At 39.6% G+C, this 21,139-nt stretch overlaps 1 protein-coding gene across 3 annotated transcripts in view; it reads left to right on the forward strand.

Annotated features, from left to right (window-relative positions):
- The window catches only part of LOC131676809 (polypyrimidine tract-binding protein 1), a 48,509-nt gene extending 27,370 nt beyond the window's left edge, over positions 1 to 21,139 (forward strand). For all 3 annotated transcript variants that reach the window (XM_058956134.1, XM_058956135.1, XM_058956136.1), the window contains exons 6-9: positions 3,219 to 3,311; positions 10,142 to 10,358; positions 17,751 to 17,828; positions 18,329 to 21,139. In XM_058956134.1, coding sequence (XP_058812117.1) covers positions 3,219 to 3,311; positions 10,142 to 10,358; positions 17,751 to 17,828; positions 18,329 to 18,461 — 521 coding nt within the window. In that variant the 3' untranslated portion in view covers positions 18,462 to 21,139. The remainder of the gene's footprint in view (positions 1 to 3,218; positions 3,312 to 10,141; positions 10,359 to 17,750; positions 17,829 to 18,328) is intronic.

The following is a 21,139-nucleotide window of genomic DNA, read 5'->3' on the forward strand; positions in this document are numbered from 1 at the left end:
GTTCTATTTTGCCATATTCCAGGCTTATCAAAAATGCATCAAAAACATCGGGAATACGTGTTTCTGATCGTTATAACATCTTTCGATCGAACAAGCATTGGTACTTCGATCAAACTGGGTTTAACAATTAATCTGTGGAATAGTCCAAGGTGGCACACTAGAGCCTTTGTCGTTATCCTTATTTATCAATGGCAGTTTTCTATTAAAGAATTTTCAACTGAGATTAACATTTGAAGTGCTCGTTTGAATTCTATTGTCATCGTACCGAATAGAATTTTTGGATGGCTTCGAAATTGCAATGAGAGATTGATGTAGGTATAGCACGAATGGCAAAGGTGACAGATGACAACCATGAGGTCACCTGCTTAATCAGTGAATAATATTGGACAAGTGTCTTTGAGAACGCGTCCATTGCGTAGGCCATTCTAAAAGCTGGACAAGCTAAAGATTTTAAGAAATGCAATGTTAATTTTCTCTCAGAAGAGCCTTTTGGTACCTGATAAATGTTATCAAGATTCTGAGTGCTAAGTCTAAGGAGACATCGAATTGACAAATTCACGAAAACTTTTAAGTCTCTTTACAGAAAATGTATTCAACAACTTTAATCGATATTAACTACCTTTTAGGAATCGTGCCGATGCAGAATTATTTCCCGTCTTTTGAAGTACGGAAAAGAAAAGAAAAGCGTATCACTTCCACCGAGCAACCAACCACGCACTCTACGCAACAGACCAACAGAATTTTCCCGCATTTGGAAACCCCTACGATGAATCGACACTTATGTCAAGAAAAAGGAAAAAAAAAAACAAGAAAGCTCAAACCGACAGCTAGCTCCCAGTCTCCAGTAGTTATTTACAGGAAATGCCGATGTTCAATACATCCGCTCGTGCAGCTATAACGGCGGAGCCCCCCTCAAACGTGAAATGCGAAATAGATGTGGAATACGATGACAAATATAGCAATAGATAGATTTATATGTACTTTTATTTACGACGTACTCACTTTTCCGTTTCGGTCGAAGCACACCAAAGCTGTTACTTCATATTGGAAAGAAGCAAACGCCGCTGGAGTAGGAGTGTGAGAAGGAAACCAAGGAAATCACATTGACTGCGAACGGTCGGTCAAGCTGGTGGGCACACGCGAATGGTTGGTTGGTTGAAAGAATCCCCGAGCAGATTCTTTTGGTCGGGAAACAGCTTTTTCCTTTGTGTCTGCAGCAAGTAGCTCATGTGGCAGGATGAGAGAGTCAATATTTGACCGGCTACTGGCGAAGAAATATGATACAATGGGATTATGTACGACCACCACAAAGACGGCGCGCCACAGGTCGACAGGTGAATTCCGTACCCGAGATGGGAATTATTTACGATAAGGAAGAAATTTTTCGAGCCATTTCCTCGGTGAGCTTTGCGAACTACTGGGGCAGGTTGAAAATTTAATACTTTCCTTCGCTGTTCGTAGGTAATATGCTATTTTGCGAGAGATTTCACCTGAATTTAATTGAAAATATCATTCCGCTTCCGGGCGGAGTATCGCTTAATTAGTATAAAACTGAAATCTGATCAGCAAACGTAGCTAAACTTTTGAGAGTACCTTAAAGTGGCAAAGTTCCAAACAGCTTTGATATGTATCTTTCTAACTTAGGCAGCCTTTTCCGAAGAAACTTTACGTTAAGATGTAAAGCACTCGTAGACGGAGCAGGAAAGTTTGGCTCTCTCCCTGGCAGTCGAGTGGTTTCAAACTAGCTTAAAGCGAAAAATGCACTTTTCGAGTAATTATATGATTAGAAAACCTGCTCTTCGGTTGAAATCTGATTAATTCCATAGCAGGAACTAGTTCTTGGGTTGAGTAGCATAACTTTGAACTCCTCAAGTTAGCACAAACTACTAGCTTGTTCGTAGAATGCTCATTTGAGTTATTTCACCTAATCAGTCATTTACTATTATTGTACAGCTTACATAGAAGAGCAGTTCCACGCAACAGTCGTCAAACAAATTGATTCGAGAGGAATGAAAAGCCATATACTTTATGAAAAATCATTACACCAATTCAACAATGTTGGGAACTCATCCAGCAAACTGTGTACCGCTTCTCAACCTGCCATGCCATATCCGAGAATCCGGGTACTGGAAAACCGCAGCAATTTTCACCGCTGGCTACACTTGCGCACACCTGTCTGTACGCGGGCTGGCAAGCATGAGACAACACATTTGCGCCTAAAAGGTAGGCAAACCGCAGCTCTTTTGAGCTGTCGAAAATGTTGCTACTGTTGCTGCTGCTGCCACTGTTCCTGTTATGACGTTGCTTGTGGTCTATCATCTCGTCGTATCATCTACAGAGGCGATACGCTGCTGGTCGTCGTCACCACATCCAGGAAAAGGCACATTTTCCCTGCCACTGGTGTGCTGATGCTGCTATTCCATCTACCCCCTGCACCGGTATTCAACTGGTGCAGAACCTTTCCCATCACCCACACTCTGACACACACAAAGGGCGCTTTATTTCGAGCGCAACAAAATCCTTGAAAGTGGTTTTCCACGCTCCGGTCTCGGTGGTTGGTTGGTTGGTGGTTGGGTGTTTGGTGACACAGCAAAGCTTGAAATTGTCGTAAAAAGTGCGGTTGAGGAAAAGTTCGGGAATCGCGCGGACTACCAGTCAACCGTGCGTCGGGTCTCGGCTATTAATAATGCACACCGTCAGAGGAAAAAAAAACAGTGCGGAAGAAGGACAACTTTTATCCACAATTTCTACTGTAACTGCCCAGCGTCGCCGTGGGAAAAGAAGGGGGCAAGATTCCGACGCTAGTGTAACTACTTTTATTATCCGCTTTGGCTTGAAAATGGCTCATCGCCACACAATGTTAGCGGAGCTCCGGAGAGGATCAACTGTTGTAAAAGTTCATATCGTCAAGCGAATTTGCACTTTGCAGCGTAGTCGTGGGTTATTTGGTTCGGTGGGTGAATGTGTATGGGGGTGTGCGAGTCAGTTGAGAAGTACATGATAGCCTAATTCAAATGACATTTTTTGTCGTGCGGTTCTTGAGATCTACCGGTTCTTTTTTTTGGTCCTTTTACTATTTTTGTGTGTATTTTTTTTACTTAGTAGAAACAAATTATTCTGAAGAATAATACTAATTAATCTTTCTTTCTCTGTCTCGGTGAATTTCAACAACAACTACTTCATCATAATCATGAAAACGACGACGCTGCCTACCACAGGGGTGTATGGTGATGTACAACGTGTAAAGATTCTATACAACAAGAAGGATTCAGCACTCATCCAGATGGCTGAACCCCACCAAGCGTATTTGGGTAAGTAGTCAGTCGGCGTTGGGCTATTGTTCGAGAGGTTTGGTTAATGTTGTTTGCAGTTTTTTTTTGTGGAACTGGTGAATAATATTTTTTATCTAGGCATAAGCTAAAATATCTGAAGAGTTGGATCGAGCAGTTGATTTCTGTAGTCACTTGTTAACTTGTTATCAACAACTGAATAATTTATTTACTGTTGAATTGAAATTCCTCCGGAATATACGAATTTATCTAAAGGTCATGAACTCCGTTTTACCCGGCCTTGGAAGTTGAAAAGTAGTGAAACATCAAGAGTTCATATGTTTCTAGTAGAGTTACTGAGAGAACTGAAATCGAGTGCGGTTGAAGTTGTCCAGTTTGCAGGTGAAAGATACGATAATTTGGAATTCAGGGTAGAAAAGAAGTTGTCGATTAACGGTATGTAAGAGAGGATTTCGGCATATCTACCTGCTGATGATTAAGTGCAGAAGATTTTACACGAAAATAACAAAACGATCGAAGGCTTTTCTAGTGTCATACATACAGATGTATGTGTGCTGCGCTTTTTTGGTTGCAAGGTCAGCTCAACCATCGTTAACATACACCAAGCTACAACGAATTATGTTGTAGAAACTGCTAGTCAACAGGCGGTGTTCCACGGGTGTGGAATGTTAGGTATCGAATGGGTTACCAATTGCAAGCAGTGCGATTTTTTTTAACATTCATTATTTGATTAACGAGATAATATGTATAAATACAGTACTGTGCCTCAATGTTAGGTAGTACTTTCTCATTGGCAGTGGAAGTTCGCTCAATATCTTTGAAAATTTAAGAATTCTAATGGAAATACTCTTCACAAGTTACGGAACGTTAGGGCTTGGGGGGATTTTATCCCCAAAGATGCCATTTTTTATCAGCTTTGATACGGGCTGAAGACAGTGCTGCATTTGTTTGCGTAAAAATATTGACTACCAGAAATTCGTTGCAATTTTCGAATTAGCGTAAGGTCAATATGTGAAAATCCCACTTTTATTGCCGATTGAACCACCCTTCGGTCCAAAACCTTAATTTTCTTCAACTCTTATCTTCGATACTATTTGCTGTAGAAATAGTTAACTGAAAACTGTTTTGTACCAAATTGTTTATAGAATCCAGACGATTTTGCAGACACCAAATTGCTGGAATGATGTTTCTGCATGAAGTCGTATCAAACCATCAATGGTGTACGATACAGGCGGTAGAGGGCACTTCTGAGAATGAAATGAAAAAATTAAAAGAGCAGTCAAATCTGAATGTTGATGGTTTTTAGGAAGATGTATGCGAGGTACATATCGAAGAGATCGTGGCTTGTCAGTAAATCCCGAACCGTGACATCATAACGTGAGTCCCCGGAGGGAATCCAATAGTTGAGATCTGGCGGATCAATATTTGGCGCATGCCTAGACAATATGCTCGATATAGTGATAACCGTCGCCACAAGGGCAGATACTACTGTTCGCTAACCCAACACGTTGGACATAAGTCGAGACATTACACGAATGAAATCCCGACCTACATTCATTCCTCTAAAGTTTCGTTGATACCTTCGGGCTAACAGAATGTATCCCCCGTGCTAACTCTCCATTGCTTCACGTTGTCTACCAACTTTCTAGCGTCCTCTGACGAGAGGTATTGAAAAATTCATTGAAGCAGGTCAGTCTTTCGCAGATATCACCTTCTAAGCTTTAGTAAAACTAGGGATATAATAATGCGAGGGTACCTAAACTAAGATAATCTTGTATGATCTTACAGATAAACCACTTAAAAAGTTCCCGCGTTTTCTCCAGGAAATATGGAATGTGTTAAGTTGAGGCTACCCGAAACGATAACGTAATGATCGGTGGGCAAAGTATCAATAACTTCAAGCAAGTTCTGCGACGTTGAACGTTGAAGCAGGATCATTGAGTTTAAATGAAGTGGTGAGGTTTTGATTGAATATACTGACGCCACTGGAGCTGTTATGAATTGATGTATCGGTGTAAAACGTCTTGTTGCACACGACCTCTCGAAATTTTTAGTGCTTGGGATCACTTGCGGACGTGTGTGATTCGGGATTTTCCTTCTTTTCTGAGCCCAGGTTTCTATGACTAGGAGCTACTTGCCTCGATTTCGCACCAGTACTTCTTCGAGCAATGGTTTTTGTAGGACCTTGAATAGATAACTTCTGCCCTTTACAACGAAGCCTAGGAGAGGAAATGTTCCTCCTTTTTCTATTGCTTCTAGGTGCAGCAAAAGATGATCCCCTCCTGGGGTTTGTCAGAGTTAGTATAGATAGACAGGTAGCGAGCTATCTTTAGCTTTTCTGCAAAGAAACGCTTAAGTTTCTCCGCTGTTTATACGCGGGACATGCCGGGAATCACAGAAATCATCCATATAACTCCTACCGCATTTCCCACAACGAATCTTATTGCTACAATGGTAGGCTTTGTGTTCCAATTGTGAAGTTCATGACCCGTGGCGTCAAAAAAGCGAACAGATAGACGAACATTGTCAAAGAGGAGGTGGTTAGGTAGAGCAGACCCGGTGAAGGTCACCCGATAAGAGTTAGAGATGTTGACATATGTTCTCTTCCCAGCTCAGCTGCGACTGATGCCTAATGCAATCATTTGCAGTTCAGTATCTTCACTGGCTAAATCATGGCGTCTTTAAAACAGTCAACCCCGTGTTTCAGCAGATCCGCGCAATTCAAACTCGAATCAAAAACGACACCATCTATTCCAATCTGGTTAGCTGGTACATATACTAGGTACTTCTTCGTAATAAGTACGTAGCCAGCAATACCATTTGCCTACTTTAAACAATTTACCACCACCCGAAGCATATCAAGGGTGACTTTTTGATATTTCTGGTAGGGTCGAATATCGTTCCGTCAGAACTCGAGAAATCTGCAATAGATTTATAAAAACGTCTGACCCAGAAGAAGATTACATAACGTCCAGTTAAGGAGCTTGGGTATATCTTGAGCCGAGGGATCGATTTTATTTCGCTCTCCATCTCAACTTGAGATGAATCAGAGGAAGTTATTTTTGTACGGGCCCAAAATCCAAAATATAATGGTAGTACTTGATATATCACTTGAATTCGCACTTCACACCGCAGCAGATAGGGAAGCATGAAAGTCGGAAAAATCAATCTAAGCAGGCCAGTTTTTCGGTTTAAAACGGTTTAGAACTGTTCCGGTAATTCTTTGGGCACACATGCACAAAATTGTCCAAATACGCCTACTATGACAACATTGATTTAAAAAAAATCGATGCAGAAAACTCGATTTTATGTTTGATAATGTCATCACTAAAATAAATACACTCAGGTTTTTCTACGCGGTTTTTTGTGCGGTATTGTTTTATGCGGATTTTGAAATTTACGCGGTTTTCATTTACGCGGATTTTGAAATTTACGCGGTTTACGTGGCCTGTATCCCCCGCGTGAAAAAAAAACCTGAGTGTATCACTATTTAACCCTTCCATGCCCAACTTTTTTCTAGCGTATATTGCGTTCCAAAACAATTTTTTCTTAAAACTGCTGCTAGAAGCTGCTCCATTCTTACCTTCCGATGCTCAATACCATTCTCCTAGAATTTTTACAATTAGTCCAATTATTTGAAAAATGTCGAAATCAGTCAAAATTGATAGGTTTTATCAGTTTTCAATTATATTTCAAGGCACCGAAAATATATCAAAATTTCATTTTTCATCGTTAACTTAAACTGCTCTTAGCAGCACTGCTCCACCTGAATGCAAGATTCCAAAGAAGATAGCACACAGCAAATCGCATAACCTCGCGCCAAACGGCGATGATACGGTTGATGCTGTTTTGGTGCCCAGACCACCGTTGTATATTCTAATATTGACGTAGTAGAAAACAGTAGAGGGGTTTTAACAGTGCACACTTTTGAGACGTTCAGTTGTACGAAAAATTAAGCCAAATATTCCGGAAGCTTTTGATTCAAGGCCCTATTCTCATAGTCACGTCACCTAGGTACTAGAAGAAAAATTTCTGGGTAACGTGACTGTGAGAATAGGACCCTTGATGTAGGAAACATGATCTTTAAAGGGTGAGGTTGGTGTCATAAACTACACATAAGTCCTTAAAAGAAGTGTCTCCAAGGATGGTTGCCGTAAATCTCACTAAGAATTGTCGAATATGTACGAGTAAAGAAGCTGCTACATGCATTAAATATCATTTTATTGTAGCTACTCTAAATTTTGAGGTCAAATGAAAGAAATCTTGCAATTTTATGGCAGAGTTGTCCACATAAAAAATCTTGAGATATTTGATAGAATAGTGAGCGTCGTTCATGTATGACATGATAATCATGAGTCCCAGTTGGTTACCCTGTGGAGCTCCCGAGGTAGTAGTACATATATGAGTTATTCATGGAAACTTTTCACCGTACCTCTAAATGAAAAGCCTGAGAAATTCAATATGAACATCAAAGGTCCCAGATTGCTACCATCGAAGATACTAGTAGTAAGAATAAAAGTACAGATTGAATTCGTCAAATTCAAACATGCAACCGTGGACAAAGTTCATTACTGCCAAAATATCGAATTTTCTCCAAATATCTCCCACTTTCTCCTCCCTGACTACTCCGGCTGGGCCCACCATCGCAAATCCTTCTCGGTTGAATTACCTCTATAACTAAGGTGGCGAAAGTACTAGCTGCGCATAATAGTCCCAACTCTCGAAAGACTTCTGGACGCTCTGGACCACGAAACCGAGAGGCTAACAAAAGAATTTTTTCCGCCTATTGGGAGTCCTTTCTTCCGCACAAAGAATCACCGTCGCACTGAATAGCCACAGCGCCGCTGCGCTCTGGAATTTACTCCCCGACAAAAACGGCATGCAGAGTAGCGCGAAAACTTTCATTCAAGGTGCGGGTTCCCAGTGCAGAAATACTATTGCAAGACTACATTGTGGAGCTAGTTTTCTTCTGAATACATTTTTTTTTATTTCACTTGAAGGGCGACTGCCGCCGACGAGGAAGGAAAATTCGCTTGTTGAATGGCCTTCCCTTCCTATCGTCGCTTTCCCGGGAAATGATAGGAAAAGCGAGGGGGATGAAGACTGGTTTGTGTTTCACATTAATATAGGAGCAGCACCGGTAGCGAAAGGAAACCAACGCCGAAAAAATAACTGCACATTTCGAGTGTATGGCCCACTTATTCGTTCGGTTCCCCCATCCTTCTCCGGCACTGCTGCTTTTCCCTGCGGGGGTTGTTATTTCATTTTGTACACACAATAAATCCCGTAATAAATAAGTAATCAGTTGGTTGTGAATAAAGCGGTTTTTATTTTTTACATTCTCGTGTACGGTGGAATTTTTCTGCATGTTTTTCGTTTGGAAGAGGAAATAATTCAATCATTTTGTGCGCTGCTGTGAGTTTTTTTAATTCCGATATCAACAATACGGCGAAACTAGGTATAGAGTTGTCACCATTCAATGCAATCTTAGGTAGAGCTAAACCTGTTATCGAACGTGTGTCGTTTTTTAATCCCTTGATATGTGAGTACTGTAAATGGTTTCGAATAATTAACTGAAATGTTACTATCCATTACCTGTGGGGTTTCGGTAATAAGATAGCACCCATATCCATATCCGTCTGCGTACAGTATACAATAACGATAGGGAGAAAATTAAATGTTTCTGCAACTTCACCACAATTGTACTGCACGCTCCCTGCCAAAATCAACCTTCCGCTCCACTACTGTACAACAAAAAATATCATCAGTGCACATCCTGACAGCGATATTTTAATTCAACCCTCATTCCAACAAACAACCTCGCGGCTGTTTGAAAAAACAAAAAAACTGTTGAAACGAAATAAAAAAGTACATTTTTTAATCCATTTGAATCGAAACCTTGCGCGAACATCAACTGCTCTGTTGAATAGAGACACGGTTCAGATAAATAAATAGAACAGCGAAAAAATTGAATGAAGAAGAGCACCCTTCCTGGTCCTGCCGCAGACACACATCCACTTTTCCTCAGTTGCTGCGGTGTGTCCAGCAATGGCCAAATCCGTCGAACAAATCTCGGAATGTGCAACTTGGTTGTTGGTTACTGGTTCTCGTCCTGTTGAATTTCGCGCAACTGTGCGGTTTTACATACTTTCGCGAGATGTTCCGGCGAAACCTCCCCCCCCCCCCCCCCCCCGCTGGTAAATATTTTGTAACGTAGTCAATTTCCTGTCGGTTATTTTTATTTTATTTGTTGCTTTTTTTGTTTTGTTTCACTCTTGTATCGTTCCGTTGTTTTGCGGTGTTTGCCGAGTTCCGTCGAAGTTCGCTGCCCGCAGTGAGCTGCAGCTGCACAAGTACACCGTGGAAACTTAAAGTGGGTTACTTGCTGCGAATATCAGGGTTTGTAAAGGGAAACCGAATTTAATCCAGTCTGTGTTCCACGCGTTTCGCGTGATTATCCACAGACTGATTTCCATCGATGGTGAGTAAGTTTACGCCGGTTGTTTTCGTTAGGTTGATTTTTCTCGTAAGGATAGTTTAAAGAATTCATTGAATATAAGCTCAATAAATAGAGCTGACGCCGTTGAAGTACTAACGAAAAACAAAGGTGCGAGTAGATTTCCCTGCTCATGATTCCAAATATTTGATATCTCCTATACTATTTAATCATCTAAAAAAGCTTCAGAAGGTATAGCAATTATAGCATGCTTATTTTTTCTACTTATGCAAAATAACATATGTTACATATAAACAACAGCTCTCCAAATCATCTCTGACACCGCCAAACCACTCGCTAAAAACATGTTCTCCCGCACCCACTAATCCCACATTTTTTTCGATCTCTTCACCAGCAATGACCCATTTGGACAAGCTCCGCATCTGGAACAAGACGATCCGTGTAATGGCCAGCAAGCATCAGGCGGTGCAGTTGCCGAAGGAGGGCCAGCCGGATGCCGGCCTGACCCGGGACTACGCACAGAACCCCCTGCACCGGTTCAAGAAACCGGGCAGCAAAAACTACCAGAACATCTATCCACCGTCTGCCACACTGCATTTAAGCAACATTCCGTAAGTATCTGTGACACCCAGCGTCGCGTGCCTGCCTCCTGCACACACACACCCCACTGCATTTTTTCCGTCTCAAATTTAGTGCTTTAATTTAAATTTCCCCTCGAAAGTCCCCTCAGCTAGCTGGGTACCGTCACGTAATCCACTGTCCACCGAATCATACCCCGCGTAAGACGTGCCCCAATAGAAGATGCCTGCTGCGAGCAGAGCGGTTGGTTGGGTGATAAAGGATAAACTTTTAATTATCTTCCATCATCGACCATGCCGACCTAGTCCGAGCCGGGGCCCGCCGGAAAAACCCGTTGGTGCGGTGGCCATGGTGACCTGTCTCTTCCCTCCATACCCACGCATGCACACGCTACGAGCGGGAAAGGGGACACGACTCATTTCATGCAGCACGGCGGCGATCCACAGAGAAATAGAGCAGGCGACAGCCTTTTTTAATCCTTTTGTTTGCTTTTGCTCGTGTCGTCCTCTGGCAAAACAGGAGCCCCGGCTGTAAAAATTAATAGTTCGGTCATCGGGGTTTACTCTCTTCGACCGAGGAGCTAAGCTGTATGTATGTGTGTGTGTGTGTTTGTATGCAGTCTCGTATGTTGGCACTAATCAAAGATAATTGTAATTAAATAAGTGGATTTAGTAGTGTTTGCGAGGGTCCAGTGGTCTGGCTTGTTGGAGGAGATCCTAAGTGGAACCACTGACGTAGCGCAATTGGGATTTTATTGCCGACTGACTGGGTGTGGGAGAAGGCCGAAGTTGGAACAAGCAAACCGATATTGGTTGAGAGTCTAGACGGTGAGATTCTTGACTTGGTTTCGGATGGAAATTTGCAACATGGATACTGTCATCGAATAATTAGAATGTGTTAGGGGGACTAGAAGCAATTTTCGTGCTGTAATGTACGTGGCGGAATTTTGGTTAACCTGAAAACATTGCAATTCGATTGGCGGCGTTCTGCCGAGATTTCCAGCTGAAAAGTATAGATATAGAATTGTTCACGTTATATTAAAGAACGTGTTTTGGAAGTATTCTATAACAAAGCACGTGTAAGAATGGTCAGAAAAAAGTGAAACATTTAGATATGTAAAGCCGACAGTTTTCCATTCTGTTGAATTGCTTTGGTGGAAACACATTGGATCAATATGTTATCTAAATTCAGCCATGGGTCTTTTAGTATTTAAGATGTGTAAATAAAAATAAGCAACTCGAAAATTTTTGTATGTCCATTGGATCTCGTGTTCGCGATTGGTTACTTCGCGTAGAGATCGTTCTTGGTGGAGATCCAATAACTGCGTCATTTACTATTGCTTGGGGGTCGATTAGTCCTATTTCTTTTGGATGATCATTTTCGTCCAAGCTGTCCTAGTTGCTGATGTTTTGTTGGTTTTCAGTATGGACTGGTTTTGATGGCATTCTTATATGGTCCCTAAATGTAGCCCCATTACCCATTCTGATTATTTTGTGTAAATTTCCCATAAGGGGATATTCCAGTGTAAAATTAGAAAACGATTTTTTTTTTAATTTTGCGTATTTTGCATCCTTAAGGCAAGAAAAGTAGGGGATGGGTGTAGCGTAGTTGGTAAATCGATTTCCTTGTACGCAGCGCATCTGGGTTCGAGTCTCGACCCCGCACAGGGTTAGAAATTTTTCATAAGAGATTTTTCTAACCCGAAGATGCGAATAACCTTAAGGTTAAAACCTCTATAAGCAAAGTAAAAAAAACAAGAAAAGTTTGCTCCAGAATGGGTTTACTAAAATTTGACTTGGCTTGTCTGCTAGAGCTCATAAAAAATTTTCATGCGAGGCTGACAAAATCAGATCAAGAAGCTGATAATATCGGTGGCATACAAAATTGGGGGCTGATAAAATCGGGTCTTCACTGCACCTGGGAAATTTTTTCTTCAGGTTTCATACTTAACGGATTTAATCTCTCCTTATTTCGACATACTTCATGTACACTCAGGTTTTTTTTACGCGGGGGATACAGGCCGCGTAAATTAAAACCGCGTAAATTTCAAAATCCGCGTAAATTTCAAAATCCGCGTAAATGAAAACCGCGTAAATGTCAAAATCCGCGTAAATGAAGACCACTTAAATTTAAGAATCCGCGTTAAAGGGATCCTTGTTGATGGATACCGCGTAAATTCCAAAATCCGCGTAAATGAAAACCGCGTAAATTTCAAAATCCGCGTAAATGAAAACCGCGCAAATTTCAAAATCCGCGTAAAAAATACCGCGCAAAAAAACCGCGTAAAATAAACTTGAGTGTACTTATCGGATGTACGCGGGTTAGATCGTGTAGGCGTACACCATTTTTGTCATCGTCCATCTAAATGGAGATTTTGAGTGTAACATTATCATGCTCAACAACGTGTTGCCTGTTTTTCTGCAATGATAATGATGTTTTCCCCAGTGACTAAGGTGTTGAATGTTCCGCAAGCCTAAAAGCTATCTTAGCACTTTCAACAAATGTTCCACTGTCTGTACTTACTTTAAAATAAACATAAGAAAAAACTGCAATTATGCTAGGCAACAAACGTAAATAGTAATTATGAATCACAACTACATGCACTCGACGTGATTTCTCTATCATACACCAATGATACTGAAATGAGTTAATGTGGATCACATTTATAGACTCGAAAGATTTTGATGTTGTTCTTCAAAATCAATTTCTGACCTCGAATGCATATTTTAATTTGCAAACTTTAAAAGTAACGGGCGTTGAATACTTTGTATTCGATAAGCATAAAATTACAAATACATTTTTTATTGCTTAAGGGGTTACACCATTGCAGAATTTTTTCAAGAATCGATTTATTTATTGACCTGAAAGGTGCTTTATGATCTTAAACATTTCAAAAAATGTAAGTCGACAATAATAAATAAATGTTCATTTTTTCAATTCTACCACAACGCCTCTTATACATACCCTGACCGTATTGAAAACTTCACCCGCCTTTTCCTCAAAACCACTGACTAAAAATGTAACTCGAAGAAATTTTTTTTGATCGCTCGCTTCAATACTTTCTCTAGCGACGTAAATTGGATTTGATTTTTTGATAGCCTCGATTTTTATGACATTTTAAGCGTTTTTTCTATTAAAAATTGTTCCGATTCGCGAAAACCAAATTATCCTACTTACGTCGCTTGGAATCGCAAAAACTTTGGGTTTTGGCTTTAAATCAACAATTACGAGAGGTAGATTTCCGGCCGTAGACACTTTTCAAAAATACTCGCTAGCGGAAAAATGCTACACCGTCGCCCTTTTGTGAAAAAAAATACTAGAGAACATTATTTTGGTGCATAACATTAAGTGTTTTAAAATCCTTTTTTAAAGGATCTCTCTTTATCTCTTAATTGTGTCAAGAACAAATCCCGAAACATGCCAAGTTTTGTTGTGCTGATGCAACCCCTCAAGTGTACTTCTGTAACAAATCCTGTGGAGTGCAAATGCGTCGGTTTTTCGCTCTCGAACGGTGTGTGAAAGACTCTCAAATGATTTAGTAACATGCGGTCACACTCATACAGTTTGTACTGGTTCTTACCTTTTCCAAGATGGTCGCTTTTTGAGACTTTTTCAATTAAGCATAATATGTTTACGAATTGTTTCCTGTCGTACTGTGTGTACTTACTTTTAGGCATAATGGCAAAATACACTTAGGTATAATGGACGATTGGGATAATGGACGAATGGCATAATGAACGTTAGGCATAAATTATCATGTATAACTAAGAGAAACTCATTTTTCAACGGCGATGGCGCCTGGAGGTAAACGCGTGGACTTTTTTATCTTGTAGAAATACGCTGTAAGCTGATCAAACTCGATCAACATTTTACCCTGCTGTATAAACTTGAAGAAATTTTTGCTTAAGTGAGAGAAGCGAACGTTTAGCATGGAGAAACTCATTTGGATTTGGGTATAGAAAATACTCATATACTTTGACTAATGGTTTCAATTATGAGAATGCCTTTTTATCAAGCTTTTTTGACCGGGATGTTCTTACGAACGTCGATAATTAGCTGTGTTTTCAATTTTATATAAATATGCTGTATAAAGACGAAAATTTAATAATCTGTAAAAAATGGCATAATGGCGGTTTACAATAGATTTCATCTTCTTGTAAACAAAAGTTGTTCATTATGTTGTTTCAAGATCTTATGTCGATTTTGATAATTTGACTAAGATTTAAGAGTTATTATAGGCATATTCCTTCTGAGTGGGAATTTTTCCTCGTTTTATTATGATTAAGTTAATTTCTCAAGGTTTGAATCTAGATTTGATGGAGTTTTCGTAATCAAAATATTCAATTCCCTCGAGACTTTTCAATAGTTTTTAGTCAATGATCGAACTATTATTGCGCCGCTACTTCATTTATTATTTTCGAGGGAAATCACTCAGAAGGAAATTTTGAAAGTACAGCTCATGATTAAAAGAAGGTAGATTCGCATATGATCATCACATAAATCTATTAAATGATATTTTATAATCTTTTCGGTTCGAGTGATGATCACTTCAATCTGTGATTTTTCTTTTAATTAACGTCTATTTCGCGTTAGTTAGGCACAATGAAAATCCAAACAGTTCGCACGACATATATGAACACCTAAAGCAACTAGTTTGTCCCGAGTGATGCCCCTGGGAGCACTCTGCCTCTGGAAGAACTCTTCTCTTTTGGCTAGGGAAACGTAAAATACCCATATTATATAGACAACTTCATTCAATAAAATGACGTCCGTTTGTATTTCAAATTGGTGTCTAACATCGACTTCCTGCAGTTAATCATCATTAAAACCTCATTAGTATTTTAGTATTTTAGTTAGGTGTATTATAATACATATACCTGTGAATTCAAGCATATTCAATTTTAGTTCTGTGTTGATCACATTTCATATTAACGTGCATTCGTGAACCTAAAATTTTGGTTCTTTAGAAGAAATAATAAATAAATAAAATAAACAAAATCATTTGCAGATTGCACCTAATAAAAAAAATTGTTTCACCCCTGAATAGATATAGAGTTGTTCGCTCTAATAATTTAAAAATGAGATTCTGAAGTGTAACTACCAAAGCTTTTCATATTTTTTTTCAATTATTATATTTTGAAAAAATATCAGAGATCAACAAATTTAAACCGCGGCTCACACATCAAGTGCGCTGTTTCACAACCAGAATCGATAACTAAATGAGTAGAAATAAAGAACCCTACATTCCATTGCGTAATTCACAAACGAGAGAAAAAAATCGCTCCAGAATTTCATCAGTCAACTAATTAACCTCGTTCGCGGAACACCGATATCAATGCAGTAGCAACCGCCTCCCCTATCCACAAAACAGCAACCGCCCTCGGACTGTCGGATAGGAGATGGTTTGCATTCAGTTTCGAAATAAAATATCTGCCGTGAATATGAAAAAATATTCCCCCAGATAGTCAGTTAGTGCTGGGGTGTAGATGTGTTTTTTTTCTGAAATAGGATCTTCACGTTCAATAATATATATATACTTGCAGGGATTGGTTTCCAAAATATAGGCCAAACATGGATCCAGGGCGAATGCAATGAAGTAGAATGATCGTTTAATAATTGAAGTTTGTTTGGCTTCGAATCAAATGAGCTAGGGCTATCCTGTAGCACGGCATTGCATTTACTAAATTGATGCGCCGAACAAATGATAATAATGAGGGCGAGGCCCAACTATCTAGATCGAAAAAAAACAGGGAAATAAATATATTAATTACTGCAATGAATGCGAAATAATTAAGCTAAATTGAATCCATATTTCAGCGGCTTTACTGTGCGTAGCATTTCCCGAGTTCGGATCTGCCAGATGAAGTGGACGGACGGGGGCGGGTGGACAGCGACCTTTTCTTATAACGGTCGATTTCATTAGGAAGAATTATTATGTTAATGTAATTAAAGCGAAAAGCGGCGTCGTTGCTCGTCGGCGCTGTAAAACTTGAAGACGATCTTGGGCTCAGGTAGGGTTCTGAGCTGGGGTTTGATATTTCTCAACTCTTCCCGTCTAGTGAAAGATGAGCAAGCGTTTTCCACTGGACTTTTGTTGTCTGATTTGGGGATGGAATAACCTGGGATTTAATGACCTCTCTGAAGAGAAAGAGTGGACTCGTGGCATTGAATTGGCGAGGATTACAATTATTACGGTGAGAATTTGTATACTTTTTGTGTTTGTGCTGTAAATGGAACGTTCAGACGGTGTTCTTCTTTTTATATCACTGACACCCAGAGTTTAACTCCTTCGTGTCCTTAAATTGTTCCACTGAGTTCTTGTCTCTATGTCACAAGAGGCGACTTAAAATATTAATCCGTGCCGTGGACTGCCTGGTGGTAGTAGGGGATAGAGCGCCGTTTTTCATGAGACCGAATTAAAAACAAAAAAAAGCTTTTAGAAAGGTGGAATTTCAAAAAATAGTTCAGGGGGTAGAGGCGTATTTATTGTGATCTACTAGAAATTTTTTTTAAATTAAGTTGGTGGCCAAATTGTAAAGCATTTGACAGAATGTTGTGTCACAATAGATTTTACCTTCTTTTAAACATGAGCTGTTACGTACCTTATGATGCTTCAAGATCTTGTGTCGATTTTTATAATTTGACCAAGATTTTAGAGTTATTATTGGCGTATTCGTTCTGAGAGGCCTAATTTGAAAAAGCACGTTTGGTGCTTTTCTTCTTAAATGAACAAAATTGGATTAAACACAATTTGCGCATAATAAATTCGTTGATTCAAATGTCGATAAAGACGGATTTACAACAGATACCCGTAAGCACAAGACACAAATAAGGACATTCGACCGTGAGCAACATGAATGCAGTACCGATGACGGCATGGACGTCGGAAATGCGACAGACAACGCAGCTAACGTTTCACCGCCAATGAAGAGGATATCAAGCTGTGTCCACCAGACTCGTTGAACAGGCATTTTGAAAGCTAATTTTTATTCTTACTGTAAAATTATAAAAGACGGACGGCTCAGTTGTGCTCACGCATTGAGGCAAATAACCAAAAAAGAAAAAAAGCGGGTTGTCCTAGCACTAAGTTAGTGTCGGATTCTGATGAGACGAACGCGAAACGCCTATTCTATAGCTAGTTTAATTAGGCTTTACGCCCTTTGCGGTCCAAACGTGGTTGTATTCAATGTTCTCCTTAGTGGAGAAAACTTGGTTTTTACCTAATTTTTTCTCCTTAGGGAGAAATATAGCCATAGATCATACAAATAGGATACAAGTACCATATAAATCATAAATATAGCAGTAGCTCGTAAAAGCACAAACAAAATCGTGAATTAGATATATTTTGCTCCCTCCGTTCTCACCTCTCATTTTCTACTAATTATATAATAAATTACATGTTTTCTTTTCTTTTTGCATTTTAGAGCTACCGTAACCGAGGATGAGATTAAAGAAGCCTTCACCAAAAATGGCTTCGAAGTCAAAGCATTCAAATTTTTCCCGTAAGTGTCTTCTGAACAAATAATCATTTTTTTAGGTTTTGACGTAGGGCCAATAACTTATTAAGACTTGTTTTTGTGGTATCCAACGTGAAAAACAGATCAAAATGATGAGTTGAACGAAAGCAATTAGGTGAAAAAAATCACTTCAGAGACAATATTCGAACTTGCAACCCTTGGGACTCCCGATGCTCAAATTCTGGAACGCCAACAGAGCCCAGGGATAGCATAGGGGTTTCTGCATCAGGTCGGAGTCTCAAGGGCTGCAGGTTCGAATTTTGCTGCAGGGTTGATTTTTTTCACGTAATTGTTTTTGTTCAACTCACCATTTCTATCTGTTTTTTTTACCCTGGATAGCACCAAAAAAAGTCTACCATCTGAAGCAAGTTGGTCAAAATTTGGTTATTTTTTCATTTTATGGGATTCCACCTCAAATTTGAGGTCGCAACATTGCAGTATTAGAGTGGCATTTAACACTGCTTTCCGTCTCTCCCTCATTACAGAAAAGACCACAAGATGGCTCTGATACAGCTCAGCACGATCGAGGATGCCGTGTGCGCTCTGATCAAGATGCACAACTACCAGCTGTCGGAGTCGAACCATCTGCGTGTCAGTTTCTCCAAATCCAACATCTAAATGTGTAGCGCACTCTCTCCGACTACTACATCACTATTATTACTATTGCTTCTACTAGCGAATACCGCAGTTTCAAAATCTGCTCTCAATAAACGCATACACCTTACTAGCTAGCTACTGGAGTATAGATCCAACGGCGACGCAAACCCATGATTGTTTTAGTGAGTAGAGGGTTGGTTTGTAGTAACCAATCGATCGACCCAGTGCATTATGAGACTCTCTCTCTCTCTGAGACGACCCACCCTGAGTCGTCGCCGTCATCATCATTTCCGTAGATCTATATAACAAAAAAAAACCCAACCCTGGATCATCATTCTGTGTGTTCATCCTAACCCTGTGTTAGTGGCTGTCCGAATCGAACTGATAACGCCTACTGCGTCGTTGCGCCATTGCTCTGCTGAATCAACGGAACGGGCCATTCGGTTTAAACAGAAGACAGAAGGAAAATGGGGCTTGGCCAAAACCGCCGAATCAAACAAAACACGAACACACGTGTGCACTCACATTAAACAGAACCACTCCTCCGCAGTCAAATGTGTAAATTGTATTAGAATCTTTTTGCTAGAAGAAGATGCGAAAAAAGCGTTAAATGGGAACAAACTTTACCTATAAACAAACAAACAAAAAACAATCTTACGAGAAATGAAAAAAGCATTACTACACAGAAGAAAGACAGCAGGCGTGTGTGACAACAAAATGACCCCGGAGAAGGAAAGAAACAAAATCAGATTAAAGTAGTTCGAATAGCATAATGCGCAAGGGAGACAAACAGGAGAGCAGAAATCAACATATTGAAAAAAATAAAAATAAAACAAACACAGATTACTATTTAAGAGCCGTAGAAAATCGTATTTAAATGTACTAAACAGAAGATTATATCTAGAGTCAAGAAAACTCAACAAAACTGAATTACTAAGGCGAAGCAGATAACAGTTGAACTTTTCACGAACGTACAGATCTGAACTTAGAAGTCGAAAAAGATGGAAAAAACTTTTTCTCCGAATTTCATGCGGTTAATTGCGTTTTTTTTAATTTTATTAAACCTAACCCTACTACAATTAATTGGTGTTTATTTTGTTTACTTCTCTAATTTAAAACTATAACGTACTGAAAAATGGTGGCCGGTGAAGCGGAAAGCTTAGTTTAAGCTATTCTTCTCTTTTGTCGTTCCACTGCTACGTAAGCCAGTCCCCCTAGCCTACGGAACTGTTGGCTTAAGGTATCTCATTTTCTTCAAAAGAAAACAAATTTGTAGCGATGATCTGTGTGTTAGGTTTATATAGCAGGTGCGCGCGCGTACGGGGGAAGGAAACAAAAAAAAATGTGCGCAGTTTCGAGGGAAATCGAAGGAAAACAATTTATGTATTATTAATTGATAGTTAGCCTAGGTTAAACATGCTAGTTTTTATTGCTCTTTACTATTTAAATGAACAAGCAAACCAGCAAATCAACCGGAAACGAAGGCAGAGTAACATTGAGAAGAACAAAAAAACGAATAATTTTCAGTATTGTTTAATTATTAGACAAGAGTGCGGTGGGATGGATGTTTGAGGTGTAAAAAGTTAGGTTAAAGAGTTAGGGACTTTAGGGGGGACACAAACACACACACATGTGTCCACGTCCCGGTAGATGTTAGTTTTTTTTCATTTCTTTATATTCAATGTTAATTGTTTAAGTTGTAGTTATTTATGACATTTTTTCCGTGTTAAGGTGTAAGGAGAATTATTTTTCTTAGTTGCAATAGCTTTTACCCGGGGACGCCGCTGGCGAGAGGGACCCGCGTACATACGCACTGGGCGAGGATGAAATCTCAGGTATAGAACTGTTCACCCTCGACGATTTTCTCCTGAGGAGAAAATTATGTGGCGACGCAAAAAAAGTTTACATCGTACGTTCCTCGAAGCGAATAATGTTGCGGTGCCTCGAAATGGAGACTGTCGATTCAGAGTGCAGAAACCGCGCCGGGAAATGTGATTTGCTTTGTGATCAGTTGACAGATAAGAAAATGGAAAGTGTGTAGGTAGTAGAACAAAAACGATCACCAGCAATTGGTTGAACTTTTCGTCGGGCCGTTGACATTCTTTTCTATGCTCCCTTCCTGATTTCGCTAAAAATGATACGTTCTGTCGATCAGAGCGTTAACACACACCTACTACAAAAGTTGAATAAATGAGAAAAAGTGTCAAATCAAACAGGTGAAAAAGTAGACAGCATCAACTCAGTAAACATGCAAGTAAAATCAATCATTTTGTATAAGTCATACTGCTGAAAACAATCATTCGCGAGAGAGATACATGACGCGTGACAATTCATCAATGTGTATAAACGACAGAACTAATCAGCATTGAAGAAAAATCGCACACACAGAAAACCAAGTGCAAGATACATACTTACACACACACATACACACACACACCCTAGGGAAATAAGAGATAAATAGCCGTTGCATTTTTTGAGCTTATCGAAGAAAACCAACAGAAGTGGATGAGAACACGTATTAAAGTAATTATATATTAAAAAATGGAGAAATCATAGAAAAAGTAACTATAAAAAGTGGTGATTAAATCATTAAACAGTTTTTTATGATTATTATGATAAAAAGGTATATAAAACTATATATTTAGAATATTAATCTATATTAACAAGAGTAAAACCGAGGCAAGAGGCGATAGTGAAAA

Source organism: Topomyia yanbarensis, chromosome 1 (assembly GCF_030247195.1).
Source record: "Topomyia yanbarensis strain Yona2022 chromosome 1, ASM3024719v1, whole genome shotgun sequence".
In the NCBI taxonomy this organism is placed as follows: Eukaryota; Metazoa; Arthropoda; class Insecta; order Diptera; family Culicidae; genus Topomyia; species Topomyia yanbarensis.